Genomic DNA, 19148 nt, shown 5'->3' with positions numbered 1-19148 from the left:
ACCACCAGCGATGCCATTTTTATTGGGTAAGTGACTTCTTTACATTTATGATATGGTTAATCATATTATTCTTTGTGCATTTATGTGAATTGCATAAATCAGTAATAGGATATATATATATATATATATATATATATATATATATATATATATATATATATATATATATATCCTATTATTATTAAATATATATATATATTTATTTATATAGGAGAGTATTTATACTTTTTATAAATAGGTCTAATATTGTCTAATATTGTATTTATGGTAGTAATATACTGTGTATCATCATATTGAGACTATATTGTTCCATTTCTGCAGATTCAGAAGCTCTTGATTGTAATGCTGGCATGTCCAATAACAACGGACACAGTCAGGAGCAAGATTCTGACCCAAAGGAAGATGACAATTCCACCTCTTCCACTCTTCCATCAATAGTAAGTAGATTCTACGGATATTATTCTTTAACAGACACAGGGGCTTATGCAGGCCCGGATTTGTGCAGAGGCCACAAAGGCCCGGGCCTAGGGCAGCAGAAGTTTAGGGGCGGCATGCTGCCCCGCGGCAAGAAAATTTTAAAATTTGGCTCCCATACGGAGCAGTCAGGACCTCTCCCCACTGCTCCGTATGGGAGTTTAAAGGAGTGTTCGCGCATGCACACTGGGGAGAGGGCGCGTTTGCGCATGTGCACGGGGGGGACACCCACAGGGGTGGCCTCGGGGCGCCCAGGGGAGAAATCCGGCCCTGGGCTTATGAGCCGTCTTAAGTTAAACAAAAGCCAATGCGTGCAACTGGATGAGAAAAACTTTTCTTCAAGGTTCTCATTCATTCTTAGAGGTGCACATATGAAATTCATGCAATATTCATCCTGTATATAATACTCATTCATCCTTTGTTTTCAGCTCCAAATTCCTGAATTGGGCTCAGATTTTGACAACGAAATACAGGGCGCAGAAGGACCATCGATCAGGTATCTGATTTGGGACATATTCTCTTGTTTTGGTTTAGAATTGGAAGTTGCTTATATATTCAAATTTTAGTATTGCCTATTTTTGTGCAAAGGGGTATTATCATTAACTGGCCTGTACCCTCTGGTGATTGGATACTACAGAAAAGACATTAAATAAACTGTGTATTAGATTAATCTTGACTGTGAACATGAACAAAACATATTTTACCTTTTATTTTTTTTTATTTTTCAGCCCTGTTGAGCCCAGATCTCCCTCACTTGATCATTTCAGCCTGGGACAAGTGTTGGGAGAAGGAGGATTTGGGAAGGTGAGCGACTCATTGCACAATTAGGTTTTAGTTACTACTGATTTACCCAGTGTGATTAAACTTTCTTTCTTCTGACTCCAGGTATTCCTAGCCCAGCACAAGAACACCAAAGTGCTATATGCCATCAAGGCCCTGAAAAAAGATCAAGTTTTGGAAAAGGGCAATTTGGACAGGTCAGTGATAGGGTAGAGATTAATACCGGCCATATCTGTCTCATGTGTTTCTTGTTATATTCAGCTTTATATGTAGTATATGTTTACATTTCCTTTTGGTTATTAACTGCTGTGTTGCCCTGTGTCTGTTCATAAGGCTAAAGGGTAAGTGGAATGTTCCCTTGTGTGGGCTTCACATGGTGATAATGGGATGATTTACCCTTGCAGTGTCTTCCATGAGAAGGAAATCCTTCAGAGGGTAAGCTCTGCTGAACATCCGTTCCTGGTGTCATTGCATGGAACCTTCCAGACGGCGTCTCACCTGTTCTATGTGATGGAATATCTCCCTGGAGGTGACATGCTTGACTTTATAAAATCCGTGGAACTAGAAGAACCTGATGTCATGTAAGTAGAATGGGACTGGGGGGAGGTTCTTACTTTCAGTGTAGCATCACCACAGTATATATTTTTAAAATGTAATACAAGCAAGGTATACCTATGATACAGGTAACTGCCTTTCTTCTCACTATGAATACCTTAATTCTCACACATAGCTTACATATCAATAAAAAAATATTAAAGTAAATGAATTTTATTTTTTCTCTATTCAGGTTTTACACCGCATGCATTGTTCTTGGCCTGGAGGCATTACATCAGCTTGGCATTGTCCATAGGTAAGCATTAATAACACTAAAATCATCTTTATTTCCAGAAGGAGCTACTAAGAACTACTACTAAGAACACTTCTAATCTAGCTTGTAGTACTGTAATAATTTGATTGATGTTATTATAAGGATTATATATGTATAACTACTAAACTATTGACTTACTTTTAATTCAGAGATCTAAAGCTGGAGAATTTGCTGTTGGACCGGGATGGCTACCTTAAGATCGTAGACTTCGGCCTCAGCAAAGACAGTAAGTGCTGCTTATAATTCTGGAGCATACAAGGGATTAGATCAGATTATTAGGTATTGTTATATTTAGATAAAACAGATCTGAATGGGTGTGTAGTTTGGAAACAAACAGTTAAGGAAAGTCCCTCATTACTTTACATTAGGGCCCCAGATCTGCAGTTTCCTCACAGTGTTTCTTGTGTTTAAGGATTTGGATACAGCGACCGCACAAAGACCATGTGCGGCACAAAAACATACATGGCCCCGGAGATCTATCTAAAACTTGGATACGGCATGGCCGCTGACTGGTGGGCCCTAGGAATCACCGTTTATGTTATGCTCCTGTATGAGGTAAGCACAATTCCTATATTATCAACTTACATTGGGGAATCATTGCCATTGTCGTTTTATAATGTGACTAAACATATTGAGGAATATATGATTAATATATAAGTATAACACATATTATAATCTCCATAATCTCTTAGGAAGGTTGTTTTGCTAATGAAATCATTATTCACTTTTTCAGTTACCATTCAACCATAAAGATCCAGTCGAGCAAATGATGAGCATCCTTTATGATGACATCAGCTTACCAGAAGACCTTTCAGAGGATGCCTCAACACTAATAAAAGAAGTAAGTTGGCCCCAGCAAATCAGTATCATGTGCCTTTAGTCACTTGTTATACTAAGGGCTATAAATGTTGTATAGTTATTATTATTACCAGGATATAACATTTAGGTTCCTTTAGTGGCAGTTTCAGGCTTTCACTGAACTTTACAATATGTATTACCCCAGTGAGCCCCTTCAGTTAATAGTTGTAAAAATATGAGCTTAACTGTAAGGCCATCCAAGCAGATCAGTTACATATGCGTATGGTTACTGGGATTGGAAATTACAATGGGATTGGAAAATTGCTTGTATTTCCTGGGTGGATACTTTCTCAGTAGAGTTAAAATAGACATAAGCATTAAAAACATGAATGATTTAACAACAATGTTTGTTTTCTTTTTTTGTAGCTTTTAGAAAAAGATCCAGAATTTCGCCTCGGTTCGGGTGACGCCGGGGCTGAAATGGTTAAAGAGCACCCCTTCTTCAAAGTAGGTTTCTATTCTATTCCTTTTGATTTACAGACAGAAAAGCACTAATGAATTTTGATAAATTCTTCACATTTAATTTAATTTCACTTTTCCGTAGCCTCGTAATGCATTATTTCTTTTTCCAGCTATTCTAGTTTTTTGAACCAGATACTCATTGTGAAATATCACCTGTCTTTTAGGATATGGACTGGGACCATCTGTTGCAGAGAAGAATAACGGCTCCTTATGTACTGGAGAATGATGACCACCTGGAGAGCCAAGAGGACCCTGGATGCCAAGCTCCAGCACTGCCACCGCCTGCTGCAAGGATTCCATCAGAGCTGCAAGAGGCATTCAGAGGATTCTGAGAGAACATCACATGCACCTAAATGAACATCGGCTAAGTAGACGGAATAGATGGGGAGGGTGGAGGGCCAGTCCATATCCATATAAGAAGTCCATTCATATAAAATGACGATCAAGTGTCCCACCTCAATAAGTTCTGACTGAGTAGGCTAATGTAGGAATAGTCTTCTCATGCAGTGTAAAATATTCAAATCCTCACCTGTATAACAGGCAAGTAAGATCTAGTAGAAGGTAAGACATAGTGTATTTTGACACCAATAGCTGACACTGTAAAATCCTGCCTGGATTTGAACCAGCACCCTGCAGGTTACTATGCAGTCTGTTATAACTCTGCTCTATGGAAGCAGATAACTAGGTGCTTGGTTCAGTTTGCCCCACAGTACATTATATCCTTTCCGGCTGGTAAAATCAGGTAAAATCTTACCTCGGTAAGAAACAAACCAACAGTTGTCACTACCTCACCTTGTTTTTATTTGCTTCCTGGTTAGGTTGATGTTGCCCACCTTGGGAGATCTAAAGAAGAAGATAATGCTTTTATTTGCTTCCTGGTTATGTTGCAGTTGGCCACCTTGGGAGATCTATAGAAGAAGATGAAGAAGGTTTCCATGTTTATCCACCCCAAGGTATGAAAAGTAGGTTTATTCCTAAACTGTTGGAATGAGGGGTGTAATGTGGGGTATTTGATACAGCAAGAGGCATTCTTCCCTGTGCTACATGGAAATCATTTTGCCTCAAGTGTGTATTACAAATCATACGAAAAAGGTTTAATACTTTCTCTGCCAGTTAGAGTTCCCTGAGAATACGGGGCACTGTAAGACTCAAACACATACTAAATATTGGGCTCTCTCTGTGGGAGGGTAAAGAGCATTCCTTATCTGTTAGATTTGGTTTTTGCACACCATTTGCACCCCCCCATGTGGGTTACTGGTTAATTTGCAGTATTAAATATGAAGTATATAATAAAATCATCTACAATGTTGAATAATCCATCAGGCTGCTTATTTATAATCAATGCATAAGTTTAGTTGCCCTTTAGATGTAAATCCTTTTGTGATTTTGATTTTCAGATGTGAGACAGAGTGGCAACAGTCAAAGGAAATCTTATTTCACGATGAAGATCATGGATCGCGTACTGAACATTGTACTAAACACTGATTGTAGTCCTTGAGAAGAAAGAAGACTGTACCCCACCTGCCAAGAGCTGCCCACTTTGCCTCCCCTAATAAGCACCATGCAAGGAGGCCCAGGCGTCCGGCGAAAGTTCTTACCTCTATGTGTGCCGGTTCTTGCTGCCTGCCACTGACCTTTGCCTGACCGACTTTGATTCCGTCTGATCCCTCCTGTACTGCGTTTTGGAAAATAACCTTGGCCGTGAGTAGGATCCCTGTCTATCCCGCCGCAGAAAGCCCGGGGCCCCAAAAGGGCGTCGGTGAACACCAGGGTCGGCAGGGCTCTCCTGCCTAACTTAAGAGGTTATTTCCTGGCAGTTTCGAGCTCCCATATATAGTCTGTTACACACCATTTCATACATAACTGGTTTGTTAAGCTCACTTTATGTATATAATAATACTAATAAAAAATATTGCTTCTCAAGAATATCATTTGTATATTTATTGAGGATTTGGTGTGGAAACATTGGCATTAGCCATGTTTGCCTGTTGCTATGGATTCCTGGCTTAGAGTTTGCATATGAGTTGATAATAAATTATATTTATTTATGAATCAAGCGCAGCTCCCAATAACAGGGAAACACAGAAGAGCCATTATATTTGCATAGACTGACACAGAGGGGAGACTGCTATACTGCAACTCAGGGCCCAGCAGAAGTGCAAGAAAAGGGAGGGGCCACAAGAGTCTCAGCAATTTTAATGTATATATCTCAAAAAAGGTTATTGGGCCCGGAGCACAGAGCAAATTCACTCTCGGTGGCAGTGTGAAAATTTGCTGGGAACTTTGTACATTATTTTAATGATTGACATTTGCTGGTTGCTCCCAGGGGGTGGGAATGGCAGAAGTACTGACAGTAACAGTTGTTGGTTGGATTGTACTGTGTGTATTGTAAGGTGGGGGCTTTAGGCCTGTGTCTCCCCCTGGCCCATGTTTGTTGCCATTTATTGGAATACCCCCAGGGCAGAAGGGAGACGCTAGGGCTGAGGGACTGGGAGGAGGGAAAAGGAAAAAGTTTATTTCTGAACCTAATCTTTCCATGGCAATAAGGCAGCCCCCCCCAACCTATTAATCAGTTTGCTGTTTTGCCCTGCAGTTTGCTTGTATAGACCTGTTGCTCTGGTATCTTTCTGTTATTTACTTACTGCCCATAATAATTACCTATGTATTTCCCATAAGATGCAGTATTTATGGATCTGATAAATATATTTTGGCTGTACACATTACAGTATGTTACAGAGCCATATAAAGGCTATACAGTAAATTCCCCTTTATACCAGCTATTACCAGTGGCTTAACTAGGGTTCCATGGGCCCCGGTGCAGTTACTGTACTCTGCCCCTGCCCCCTCCCCCCCTTTCATGGGCACACGTGAAATCCTTTTTAGCCCAGCCCACAAAGTTGCTCCTCCCCTATTCCGGCGTGCCACAAGGTGGTGTGGGCCCACGTGCAGTCGCACCCCTAAAACCCCACATATAGGAACCATAGGGCATGTAACAGCACAGTGGAGTAGGATGGTGCTGTCCATCTTCTTCCATGCAGGGAGGGGGTGGGATTTTGTACACAATAGGGGACAATTATAAATACAAGCACGTTGTGTAATTTTGCAGATACGTTGTCATTTATTTACCCATAATGCAGAGTAATTGTGGCTACAATTCGAGTTGCGTGGCCTGTGATTGTGCCCAAAAGAGACACAGTTGTTGTCTTCAAAGCTATTTTGGTTCATGTTCCGTTTAGTATTTTCAGACTTGGGGTTGTGCCAGTTGGGGAGTGGGTGTCCCAGTTGCACCTGATTCCCTGGGAGCGAGTCTGCTGCTCCTATTCATGTAGCTCCAGGGCTTCCCAGCGCCATTAGCCACAGTTGCACACCAATCATCAGAAGAGGCAAGATGGACACATTGGCCGCCAAGTGGCAGTTAAGGGGCATGTTTGGGTGCATGTACTTTAATGGGCCAATAGGAATTCTGTATTTTGTTCATTTTAGACCACACGCACTTTGGGATGTGTTCTTACCGTGCAATGTACTAAAGAAATGGTATCATATATAGCATATATAGAGGTTAGGGGAGCCTGTGTTGTAGGAAGTGGGACTTAATCCTTTGGGGGCTCCCATTCAGTACTCGGGGGGCAGTGGGACAGCCCCAGGCCATAAAGCATGATGAGCTGCACTTCCTGATGTTGTTCTTGGTCCTGTGTTTTGTGAGTGGGGGAGATAGATTATCAGCCAGCCATGGTCACTCTGGTCAAGGTGATAATGAATTACAAGTTCCAGTGTCCCAGCAACACCTACCTTTGTACTGGAAGTAGTCATTTAACACCAATGTTGTTGTGTTGTGTTACCGTTACAAGCTCTAGCATCACTTCCTTTAGGCTAAAATGGCCAACAGGCTTCATTGTATGCGAAGTCACACATATTAAAGTGTCTCCCCTCTAATAAAATCCCCTTTGCTTTACAGGGATTATCCTCTGATATATGGAAGCAGCCGTCTATCGTAGCTCACCCGTGGGTAGAGTTAAGAAGCTCTTTTCAGCATTAGCGTTAGTGCCAGAGAGACCATATGGGGGAATATATTAAACAGTGCAGTGTTTGCTCCAGTTTTACCAATCAGGCATCGATAGTGCTTGCTTGTTTGCTATTGTAGGGAACATCGGATTAGGAAGTGAAGGTGCTTTCTGCTTCTGGGCTTTCAAGCCTCACACATACACCCAAGGGATCATTTACCATGCAGAGCACAGTGTGCAAGTGCAAAAAAGGGCTGCTTTCAGCATTCCACATTTTTGCATTCATTTTGCACACTGCATTCTTTCATTCTATGTGCCCCATGATGCAGCTCTCTGTACCAACAGATTTATGGTCCGTTACTCAATGAAGAGAGCAGCATTCCCTGGGTACAAGCCATTGGTAAGTACACTAAAGGGACACGCTCTGGCACTTGTGCTCCGGGGAATAATATATGTCCGCTACTGTGTCACAAATGGCCAACTGCAATGAGCCTGCTGTTAAGGTCTTCCTCGGCAGGAACACTCATTGCCAAGTTCCAAACTGTCTCTAGAAGCAGCGTCAGCACAAGAACTATTAGTTGGGTGCATAGGATTTGTACAAGTGATCAGACACAAACAGACCTCACATCACCAAGTGCATTGCCGAGCCTGAGTCGTGTAAGAGTCATGGAAAGAACAGGCAAACAATTATGATTGTGAAATACAATCATCTTTCACTATATAAAACAGAGTAAGAGAATATATATATTATAGCCCATGTACTGTAAACTCCTCAGCTGGAAATCTAAAGCAGAGTATCAGAAGGGTAAATGGAAATGAATTCCTTAGCACCTTTTACATGCTTAGATACACTGTGGAGCTACTTAGTAGCAGCTACTTGTCACAGCTACTAAATGCCAGAAATCCCATGCTATTGACAATACCGAGAACTGCCTCTGCTAGAACACACGTAGAGAAAATTATCAGTAAATGACCAGCACTGTTTGTTTCTGTAGCCGCTACTAGTAGCTCTGTTTGTCTTTACCCTTATGGCAGTAGCTGACGTGGAGATGAGTCGCCCCGCAACAAATCTTCATTAGGCTTATAGGACAAGGAAAAGCGCATGGGTAAAACAACCTACCATGCTGATACATAATTCCCATTCCTTTGAATGGAAAATCTGCTGTGTATAGAAGCTTCTGTCAATAGGTCTAAATACCCCAAGAATGTGGAGGAAACCAGCCAGCCAATATTAATCTATAAGCAGAAGCATCTTTAGCAGACTGCACCTTCCCTTAAAAGTGAACACAACATGACTGACAACAGAAACATTTGATAACTGTGGTTAAAGCTGAGAGGACAAATGTTCATAAACCAAAGTCTAGGAGAATCTGAAATACCTACATGGTTCTGTGGGTTAAACATTGCTGTTATAAAGAACCCACTACAATGTAGTGGCGTTTCATTTTTTTTCTCACTAATCTTACTTTTGGTTATAGTTGTTCACATATAAAATAATTTATGTGTAAAGATTTTAACTTAATTGTTGTTCCAGTTGCTTAAAATATGCCTATGCTTTGATTCACTAACAGTTTTACTCTGCTTTTGCTCATAGGCATAAGTCAGCAGTTTTTAATGCATAGTTGACAAAAAGCATTATTTGTGTTGCACAAAGAAAGAAATGGTAGAGGTAAACACTCATAACCCTAAATATATTCAAAATGATATATAAAAAAAAACAGTCCATGTTTTTTGGATGAAATGCAGTAGTGAAAGCAGGCCCTAATCCCAACCTATTGCACAGCAGTTGCTACTGGATGTGTTAGACAAACATCTGTGTCTGCATTCTGGTAGCTAAGCGTAGCAATTAAACTATACAAAATATTCACAGTATAAGGAATACAATGTGTTTTATCCCAATTTGCAGTTTTCTACCATTATAATTATAAAGGGCCTTAAAATTATCAGAGTTCTGTTTTCAAAAGGATGAATGTTAATTAAATTCAAGTCTGTTGTTAAAAAATGTTCTCTGCCACATCAGGGTCACCGTCAGAATTCACGGATGGGTTATTACATTGACATGAAGTTCAGATACAAGCTCCACTGTGCATAAGCCAAGATAAATGTAACATTTTGTGCACTTTAAAAGCGATAGAGGTATATGTGAATCTCATTCAAATGTCCTTGAAATAGCTGAAGTGCCCTTGCCACAGGGAAAGAAAGGGATTATTAGAGGAATAGTATCTGCACTTATTAAAAGATGTTAAAAAGTAATTTTTAGGTTATATCAAGACAGCACTTGAACAGAACAATGAACCTTTGACTTGAAACGACTAAAACTTTTGTACTGACTCCTGCACATCCTGATCTTCTTTATGTATTTTACAGTGCAGACTGTTCTATACAGAACAATATGTGTGATTTGTTTAAAGAAATATAATAATTACAGTGCCCTTTCCAAACTCATTAATTTAACAAAAATGTACCCAATACAGATGCCTGCAGCACCTCACTAAGCACCCTACTCCAGTTGCATCATTCACAGCCTCCTGCTGCACAAATTCTTTTTGCCGGTTAATGAATCATGTATAAACAGCACTATTATGACCAACACAACTTATGTAGTTTACAAGCAAGCATTCATAATGCACTGTATCACAAACTTTGGCATAATCCAATTAGATCACATCTATTCAACCCCGTTTTAAAGGGTTAGTTTGCTAATGGTCTTAATTTTTTATTTTCTATGGTTTTTTAGTTAGATTCGCTTATCAATACTTTTGGCTACTGGGATCAGTGGCTCCCATTTGAAAGCTGCAAAGAGGCAGAAAAGTATGGCAAAAAAAGGAAAAATTATGGAAAATAAATAACAAAAAACAATTGCAAGTTATTGGGGAAAGGTGAACTTAAAGGCGAACCACCCCTTTAAGGTGCTGCTTAAATCATAACGAGCAAATACATTTTTTTTATGTGATCTCTCTTTATAAAGTCCTGCTGATGATACTTATAATGGTGGTCTCTGGGATATAATCTTGAATGTGCTCCCCTAACAAATGTTAAAATAACTTTCCCACTACAGAACTCATATAATTGCCAGGCGGAGATCTTATTATAAATCGTTTCCTATAATATTATAAGACAATCATTTCTGTTCTGTGCTTTCAGCTAAGAACCTATAAAAACTTATATTAAATGAGATAGTAATATGGTCACTATTGTCTGGGTGTTTTAGCACCTGCACATTTACAGCAACAGTTCCTAGAGATAGCTAGTTTTTGATTTATTGATTTATTTTGAATTATTTCTGTTTTACTTGTCAACAATCATCAACCCCATCCACTGGATGAACTCAAAAACAAGATTCGCAATTTAAGTTGTGACAGTGTAGGGATTGCATTATTTCAGGTACTGTTTTTATATAACATTGTGTGCCTGATCTTTAGGTACAAGTGCCTGTTGACAGAGAACACAGTTGGAACTCTGGATACCACAGGGTTGTAGTAGCTCCAGGGTTCCCCTGCATAAATTGGGCAACTTGCACAAGCTTCATTAGACAGACTGGGTGGGCACAATTTCACTTGGCACAAATACAGAAGTACAAGAAACATAATATCTAGTGTTAATATGCTTGACAAGTCTAGCGCAACTGCACTTGTATCTGTGTAATAAATGAGCCCTACTGTGTCCTTCCATATTACAGGTATAGGATCCGTTATCCGCAAACCTGTTATCCAGAAAGCTCCGAATTACGGAAAGCTTGTCTCCAATAGACTCCATTTTAAACAAATAATTCAGATTTTTAAAATTGATTTCCTTTTTCTCTGTAAAAATAAAACAGTACCTTGTATTTGATCCCAACTAAGATAGAATAAATCAGTAATGTATTGGATACAAAACAATCCTATTGGGTTTGATTAATGCTTTATTGATTTTTTAGTAGACTTGAGGTATGAAGGTCCAAATTAGAGAAAGACCTCTTATCCGGAAAAACCCAGGTCCCGAGCATTCTGGATAATGGGTCCTACTACATTTCCAAACCAATAATCTATTTTAACTGGTTTGCAACCTGCATGCTTTAAGGCAGCTTTATGTAACAATCTCATGTTATCAAAGCCAAAGGTTACTTTTTATTTTCTAATCCTGCTAGACCTGTAATGTGTATTTAATACCATTGACCACTGCATTCTAATACTCAGTCTCCATTCCCTTGGTATTTGTAATTAGGCTTCATTCTGTTTTTCTTATTACTATTCTAAATAATCCTTCTCTTTTTCTTATGATAACAAAACCACATAACCAGTTTCCATTAATGTGGGGGCAGCTTATACACTCATACATGCTCTCATTTTATTGCATATCGACTACTGCAACTTGTTCCTAAATTACCTTTATAACTCCCATGTTTCCCCACTTCATTTCATCCTAACCTTTGCTGCTAGAGTCTTTCCTTTCTCCCCTATGAGAACAGGGCCCTCTACCTGCCTCTCCACTGTTGAAACTTTTTAAAAAATGTTTTACATTCTTGACTTTCCCATGCATGGTTTCTAGTTTTTAAAGATGAGCTCCTTAGCACCCATACACTTAGAACCTCCCATGTTTGGTGATGTTGTGTGCTTAATGCTAAAATAACAATTCAAATGACACTAAGCAAGTCAAAAGTTCAATGGGATCCCAGCACAAGAAGTTTTGGAGAAATTTGCCTTCTGAATGTGCTCTACAGTGTTTGTTTGCTTATTGCGATCTCATTATAAATGGTAATCCCATTCTTTAAAGTGCAAAATATATCCTACTTTGAGCATGTAGGCTATGGACCCCCTAGTTGTGAATAAGCGAATCGGTAATCTGCTTTTTTCTGCCCTTGCCCTAAAGAGCATTCCAGGCACATGAAAATTACAATGGTTTAGAGTAACAATGGCACAAGTATTGCAAGAGCACAATATTTCACTTTATTTAAAGTATGTGCATAGGTATTTAGTGCAGTGGGGAGAATAGGGGTAAAGGTTGTCAGATTGGTGTAACATAAAGAAATAATTATTTTGTCTTAAGTATAGGTATTTTGAATAACATATCAAACTGATGATTAAAGCAGACACTGTCCTTAAACCATTGCAGCAGAGCAGCGAAATTATTCACCATTGCAAACAAAAATACATTTTTTACCTTTTCTTTTTCCTCTCTGATGTTCTTAAGTTTAGTAGAAATGCGCTTCAACAACTTATCGTTCTTGCTATTAACAGTGGATCATTTTGTATCCTTTTAATATTTACAGTACCAGTATTCTCAGTTTATACTTAAATTGGTAGGTGTTGAGAACTCTGTTAAACTGCTCAGTGTGGCTCTGCATGAAATCAACATTTAATATAGAGGAGCTGACAACAGGTCTCTAGTGACTTTAAACATTGTAAAGTGAGAATATGGGTGTTACATGTTCTTACAAATTACTGCTGCATCATCTTTTTCACAGAGCTTTTTTTTCTTAAGCAAACATTAAGAAAAAAACAATAAAAGCATTTGAGAATTCACTCTTACGTGTATATGGATAATGGATATTTTTGTAACTAAAAATGTGTTTTTGGTTTTTTTTGCAACTTGGTCACCATGATTTTACATACAGGTAGTTTTTATAGAATTTTTGTGGTTGGTGAAATGATCCAGAACTGTACAGTAATGTAGGGATCCATAGGGTTAACTAGTCCATATGGCTTTAAACCCTGCAGCTTCCTGGTTTTGTGCTGTTACTGGGCAAAGACCCATGTATCAGTTTTGAGTTCATGTGTGTGATTATTGGTTAATAAGGAGACCACTCCCATGGGACACAGATATAGGGCCTGATTCACTAAAGTCCGAAATAAGGAGTGCTATTTATAGCATGCTTTAAAAATCTTATCACTTCTTATTTTTCGCTTGATTCACTAAAAGGACACTTGTCATAATTAAGAAGCGATGTTCTTGGCGTTATTTATCTTGCGACGACATATTTTCAAGCAATATATTACGCAGCGCACAACATATTATGCAGCACGTTGCTTGGAAATATGTCGTCGCAAGATAAATAACGCCAAGAACATCACTTCTTAATTATGACAAGTGTCCTTTTAGTGAATCAAGCGAAAAATAAGAAGTGATAAGATTTTTAAAGCATGCTATAAATAGCACTCCTTATTTCGGACTTTAGTGAATCGGGCCCATAGTGTTTAGCAGGGGGTGGGTCTGTCTCTTTGGCTGCCTGTGTTCACAGGGGAAGGAGCACTGTGCTGGAGGCAAGGAACTAGGCCCCCAGTAAAGCCATGTGCCCCAGAGGGTGTCAGCCACTCTGGTGAAGTCGGGGACAGGGACCCCGTGAATGAGGACCAGTTAGATAGCAAGTTTTGTGGAGCACTTTCTAGGAAAGTGAGATAGTGAGGGAAGAGAGCACGAGCAGTTTGGCTCAGAGGAAAGTAGCTGTGGGAGTACCCTTCCAGACAGGCACTGTTGCCTTAGTGTAGGGTCACGGTTTAGACCTAGGAGGCAGGTAGTTTGAACCCTGATCCAAAGTTGCCGTGGGGCCTGAGGAGTGTGGTATCCAGCTGACTGTTCCACAGAGTGAGCAACTGAACCAGTGGCACTGATCCTGCCCAGGCTCAAGGGGAGTTGGGAGGAGCGGGTGTGCACCCTCTCTGTGCTGTCCTCAGAGAACTGCTATGCTAACTGATGTGTGAGTATATTGCATAACCCTGCAAGTTGCTTGTTGCTGAAAATAAACCAGTTCTACTGTTAAACTGCAAGAACCTTCTGGCGCCCATTTGTTATTCTGCACTGCACACAGCTACAGCGGGTTGTAGTTGCACTACACCATAGCTCCGTTTGGTTACTTTCACATAGTGAAGGCCCATCCTGAAGGACTGAGTCGCGTGTACCCCATGCTCTAGGCCTATCTAGCCGTGCTGTTGGCTTGTTACAGCCAAGAAAGGGTTACAGTAAGTTGTAGGGTCTATTGTGGTTATATAATTAAAGGTCTAAAGTTTGCCCACATCTAGTTAGCTTCAGCAACCACTCAGCTACATATGTGTTATCAAAAAGCTGACCAGTAAATGCTCTCTGCTCATTGATTGATATGGGTAACTAGACCAGTAGCAAACTTTAAGTTGTTTATTACATTACCTCCTATATGAATATTTCCATAACCCAAAGTAACCAATTAAATACTGGTGACCAGGATTTTCTACCTGCTGATTGGTTGCTATGGGTGATTAGACCTGTAACATGGCATCTTTTATTACATAACAAGTAAATGATTCTTATCAAAGACATATGACCATAGGGAAGAGACAGACTGAAGACCTTCCTCACACACCCTAGTTCTCCAAAATTGAAAAGCTCAGTGCACACTGCTGGAGGGATCGGCACTTTCCCAAAAATTACAATAGTAAAAAAGCACTGGCACGCAGAGCTACAAATAGGGCAAACCCTTAAAAATCTTTATTGCGGAGGTGCAACGTTTCAGGGCAAAATTAGCATGGGAAAGAGACCCAATAGCAACCAAAGATAGTTCCATACATTTTGGTGCTTTGATCAAGACATTGTGACGTAACTATAGTTTTCCACAGCTGTATAAACCCTAGCAGAAATACCACAAAGCAAAGCACTAAAACCAAGGTTTTTGACCCCCTTTTTTAATATAAGAACGCTTGCTGCTTTTGCACCTTGCAGTCTGCTATACTGTTTCAATTTAGTGTGACCCCCAACACATAAGAATTTATGAATGCATGCTATCAATTAATGTATGTATGACCTAACCTGATTTCATCATTTTCCACTGCATGGGTCAAAGAAGAGCTATCCTATAAGCCACTGCATACATAATAGCACACTAGACAGTGCTCTAAGATTGTTACTTTCTCCAGCCTTCAAAGATTCTAAGTGGTAACAAATTAATTAATGAGCTGTACCTTTTAACTGTGCTCCTGAGGTAATAACAGGTAAAACAGGAAAAGTCTTGTTGTAACCTATTGGAGAAATCGCCAGTGGACTAATTACAGTTGGTGATAGCATATGATTAGAAGGTATAATAAGGCCACAGAGAAGCAGTTCATTTCATCGGATTTCGATCTTGTGTTTCATTTGGCTAACACTTACTAATGGAAATTGCATCTAAATGTTAACAAATGCAAGCTACCCTGGGGTGAAAAATAATGGAAACAAGTTGAAAATGAGGATGAACTTTCCTCTGTTACAACAACTGATCCAAGTCAGCCATCTAGAGAACCTGTTTTTGGTGTGAGAGTTTGTAATTTTTGCAAAAATAGTAGGATCTGTTATCCGAGAGGAGGGAAAAATCTAAATACAGCATTAGCAATTTCACAGTCTTTGTTGTTTTATTTGTAATCCAGATATGTGAGTGAAATGAGTTTACAGACAGCCATGCAGAGCTTCATCATTAACTGAAAATGTGCATTCTCTCTGCATTGGTCACTACACAAGTGTTTTTGTAGCATCCCCTAAACTGCTGGATGTTGGATATCTTTACTGGCCCTACATAAAATCTCTGCTAAGTACTACAAATATTATATCAAATAAATAAGTATTTTCTTTCTCTTCTGTCTTATGTTTTCAAGATGCTAAATACATTTGCAGTTAGACAAAAATGTGATGTCCCCCTATGTTGGATGATCTTTGATGGACCTCAAAAAATGGTGCGACATGATTGTATGAAAAAGGTCATATATTTATACTAATTACAGAATGTTAAAAGATGTTTAAATGTTCTGCATTAAATTAATTTTGCTAACAAAGCAACATAAACAAAAATATAAATAAGGAAGAAATATCTAACATTGATGACACTGTTGCAAGAGGTTAAGTGACAAAAGGGGGAGACCCATAACCACTCCATGGCAACAAGCAGAAGAGGGAATAACTGGTTTCTGAGACAAGATGAGTCTAATGATGCCAGGGGGCAATAACAACCAGTGCTGCCCTTTCCTTCCAAAGTTCTAAGTTTGAGCCCTGCTTTAGTCATATAGCCCAACAGTGGTGTTTTTTGTTATTTCTAAACTCGTAGAACATATTAATTCAAACACACTTTTTCTGTTTACTGTCAAGTAAAAATAAAACAACAGTATCCTAAGTTTGAATATTGATCACACTACATTGCCTTTCAAGTGATACTGACGCGCCGAGTACGAAAGTTTCGGATTCATTCAAGCTTCAGTATTGTGACTTTCCTTGGGCCAGGTTGGAGCTGCAGAGTGCCATTGAGTCCTATGGGAGGCTTCCAAAATCATGCAAAGTCGCAAAGGTTTGCCCGCCGTTTAAAAGCGCTCAATACGAAAAAGTCGCGACAATTCGCGAAAAAGTTGTAATGGCGACGAAAAAGTTGCGACAATTCGCGAAAAAGTCGCGACAATTCACTGAAAAGTCATGACGGCGACGAAAAAAATCGCAAAAAATATGAAAAAGTCACAGAATATTCATTTCCAATCTGATTTTTTCCCATTTGGATTCGTGGATTAGTAAATGTGCCCCTAAGTGTTCTTGACTAGTTCTTTTGCATATTGAGGGGATTTTGATTACTGAACTGTGCAAGAACTTTTTCCTTTCGGTTTAATTTTAATATATATATAATTTTCTTTGTGCCCAAGAATATTTGGGAAAGATAATGTTGAGTTTGGAGACAAATTTGAGCTTTTTTTTTGTTTAATTCTTTATAGGATGTAGATTGCAAAGATATAAAGTTTTTGTTTTCCTGTGTATGTTGCTTTTGCACAGGCTAAAATGTCAGCCATGAAAATTTGTAGTACGTATATTCTAAAGTTTCTACGTGACATATAGGTTGGTAGTCATATTTATGATGTTTTGACTTGATATTTAAAAAGGTTGTAAATTTAGCAAAGATCTGTAGTTTTGTGGTTTGAATTAGATGTATAGTTTTCTGAGGTCAGCTTACTTTTAGGGACCTCATTCTTTTTTTGTACTTTGAAATTTCAGTTTTGTACTACTATGGGTTTCTGATCACTACAAGTCAGGAATAAAACTATACAAACTAGTCATTGGCACACTGTATCTGGAGCTTCCATCAGTTGTACATTCATGTATATAAAACTATATTTAAACAATATTTCTCTATAAATGTTTTTTTAATTGTTGTATGTATGTTGTATGTTGTATGTATTTAGTGCAATGAATCTTGTTAGTCCTAAAGTAGACAAAGCTCCTGGCTTTTAATTGAATTTAGTGCAAAAGGAATTGTAAAACTTGACTGGCAGTTAAAGGATTAAAGAAATATTTCTTCACACACACAAAAAGTGACTCCACACTCAAAAAGAATTTTTTTTTCTGGTGATATAAAACACATAGCAAGCTTCTTCGCAAAAGCGCAAGTTTCGTCACAAATCTGTATCAACCATAATTTTGCTTAACCCTACTGATTATTTTTAAGCTTTGCTTTGAAAGCTGCTTACTTTATATAGTATATAACAGTTTCCTGTAAAAAATACAGTACATTCAACTCTACTGTGTTTTCTTTTTACAAACTCTTCATTATTCAGGACAGCTACTTGGTCCTTGGTTCCAAGGACAGAATAGCAGAACAGTGCTTTTGCTATTTTAGCATTTTTTTCAGATGCAATTTGTTACTTTACCACAGTGCATCACAAAAGTGAAAATCTGAAAAGAAAATAAGAAGATTATGAACATTATTGCTAAGAATTACTTATTGAAATGACATTTTTAGTGTAAATTTTTGCAATGTTTGCCACCAATTTCGAACTATGAAAGCATTTACATGTGAGTGAAAAACCATAAAACCATCAGTGATATTGGTATTTTCCCATGACAGGGTTGATCAAGCACCTAGTCATTTAAATACCTAGGATTTGTCTTCAATGAAGACTGTATTAAATTTGAGGAAACAACCCTCAATCCAAAAGTTCAGTCATTGACAACACCAGGGGGCCGATTCATTAAAACATGAGTTTGAATGGGAAAAATTCGGATTAGATACAATAATTTCTGAAGATCGCAAATATCGCGAAAATGCTTACGAAAGCATGATTGGTTCTCATGCCCTTTAAACACACTTGCCCTTGACTACACTTTCTCACCTGTTCCCTAAATGCACTGTTTATTTCTGAGGTGTTCTGTTGGGACCCCAAAAGGGCACCGATGAAGACCAGGGTCAGCAGGGGTTGCCTGTTCACTGAAGAGTAGGCTATACCAGCTGTCTCCCACAGATCCTTACTAACCAGTCATTACAATAACTTTGTTAAATCTGCTACAGTGGTTGGTTCAGTTCTTGCACTGCTAACCTATCAAACAGATTTGGAATGTTGTATACTATACTTTTGATGCCATAAACTTCCCATATATCATATACCCAGTGGTTTGCCTGCTGGGAGTTGTGGAGGACCTTGGACTGTGACAGAATGCTAAACTCTGTTTACTCCAACTTCTCTACAATACCAAAAAGGCTATTTTGCTTCATCAGAAATATACAGCTCCATGTTTTTCAAGGGGAGAACCTTGACAAACCTAGTTGACAATGCCCTTCCAAACCAGAAACTTACAACAGTACATTATGTTTTAACTACTTCAGAATACTAGCAAGAGGCTGCCCAAAGAAGTTAAAGGCAGTGTGGGACCATTGGCTGGCATTTCATGGAGCACCCTGTAGCACTAAGGACTTTGTTTTATACATAAGGCTACTGAGTTCTAGTGGTAAAGTGGAAATATCAGCATTTACATATGGC

At 38.9% G+C, this 19148-nt stretch overlaps 1 protein-coding gene across 3 annotated transcripts; it reads left to right on the top strand.

Moving 5' to 3' along the window:
- Window positions 1–688: 688 nt before the first annotated feature.
- LOC108648321 (serine/threonine-protein kinase N1-like) lies at window positions 689–5312 on the top strand. Of its 3 annotated transcripts, none has more exons than XM_031891505.1 (7): window positions 689–1451; window positions 1659–1835; window positions 2042–2104; window positions 2272–2348; window positions 2535–2677; window positions 2856–4395; window positions 4840–5312. In XM_031891505.1, the coding sequence occupies exons 2-6, from the start codon at window positions 1765–1767 to the stop codon at window positions 3000–3002; spliced, it is 501 nt and encodes a 166-aa protein (XP_031747365.1). In that variant the 5' UTR covers window positions 689–1451; window positions 1659–1764; the 3' UTR covers window positions 3003–4395; window positions 4840–5312. The 3 variants fall into 3 exon arrangements, with proteins under 3 accessions (XP_031747365.1, XP_031747364.1, XP_031747363.1); XM_031891504.1 differs by having other exon boundaries at window positions 689–1835; window positions 2856–3427; window positions 3607–4395; XM_031891503.1 differs by having other exon boundaries at window positions 689–1835.
- Window positions 5313–19148: the final 13836 nt, after the last annotated feature.

The sequence above is a fragment of the Xenopus tropicalis genome, chromosome 8 (assembly GCF_000004195.4).
Source record: "Xenopus tropicalis strain Nigerian chromosome 8, UCB_Xtro_10.0, whole genome shotgun sequence".
Taxonomy (NCBI): Eukaryota; Metazoa; Chordata; class Amphibia; order Anura; family Pipidae; genus Xenopus; species Xenopus tropicalis.
This window is presented reverse-complemented; position numbering and strand designations above follow the sequence as displayed.

Coding starts and splice junctions, on each gene's coding strand:
- LOC108648321 (XM_031891504.1), top strand. CDS start 1,642: ATGATTTACCCTTGCAGTGTCTTCCATGAGAAGGAAATCCTTCAGAGG. Junction 2,105..2,271: donor CAGCTTGGCATTGTCCATAG/GTAAGCATTAAT, acceptor CTTTTAATTCAG/AGATCTAAAGCTGGAGAATT. Junction 2,678..2,855: donor ATGTTATGCTCCTGTATGAG/GTAAGCACAATT, acceptor TCACTTTTTCAG/TTACCATTCAACCATAAAGA.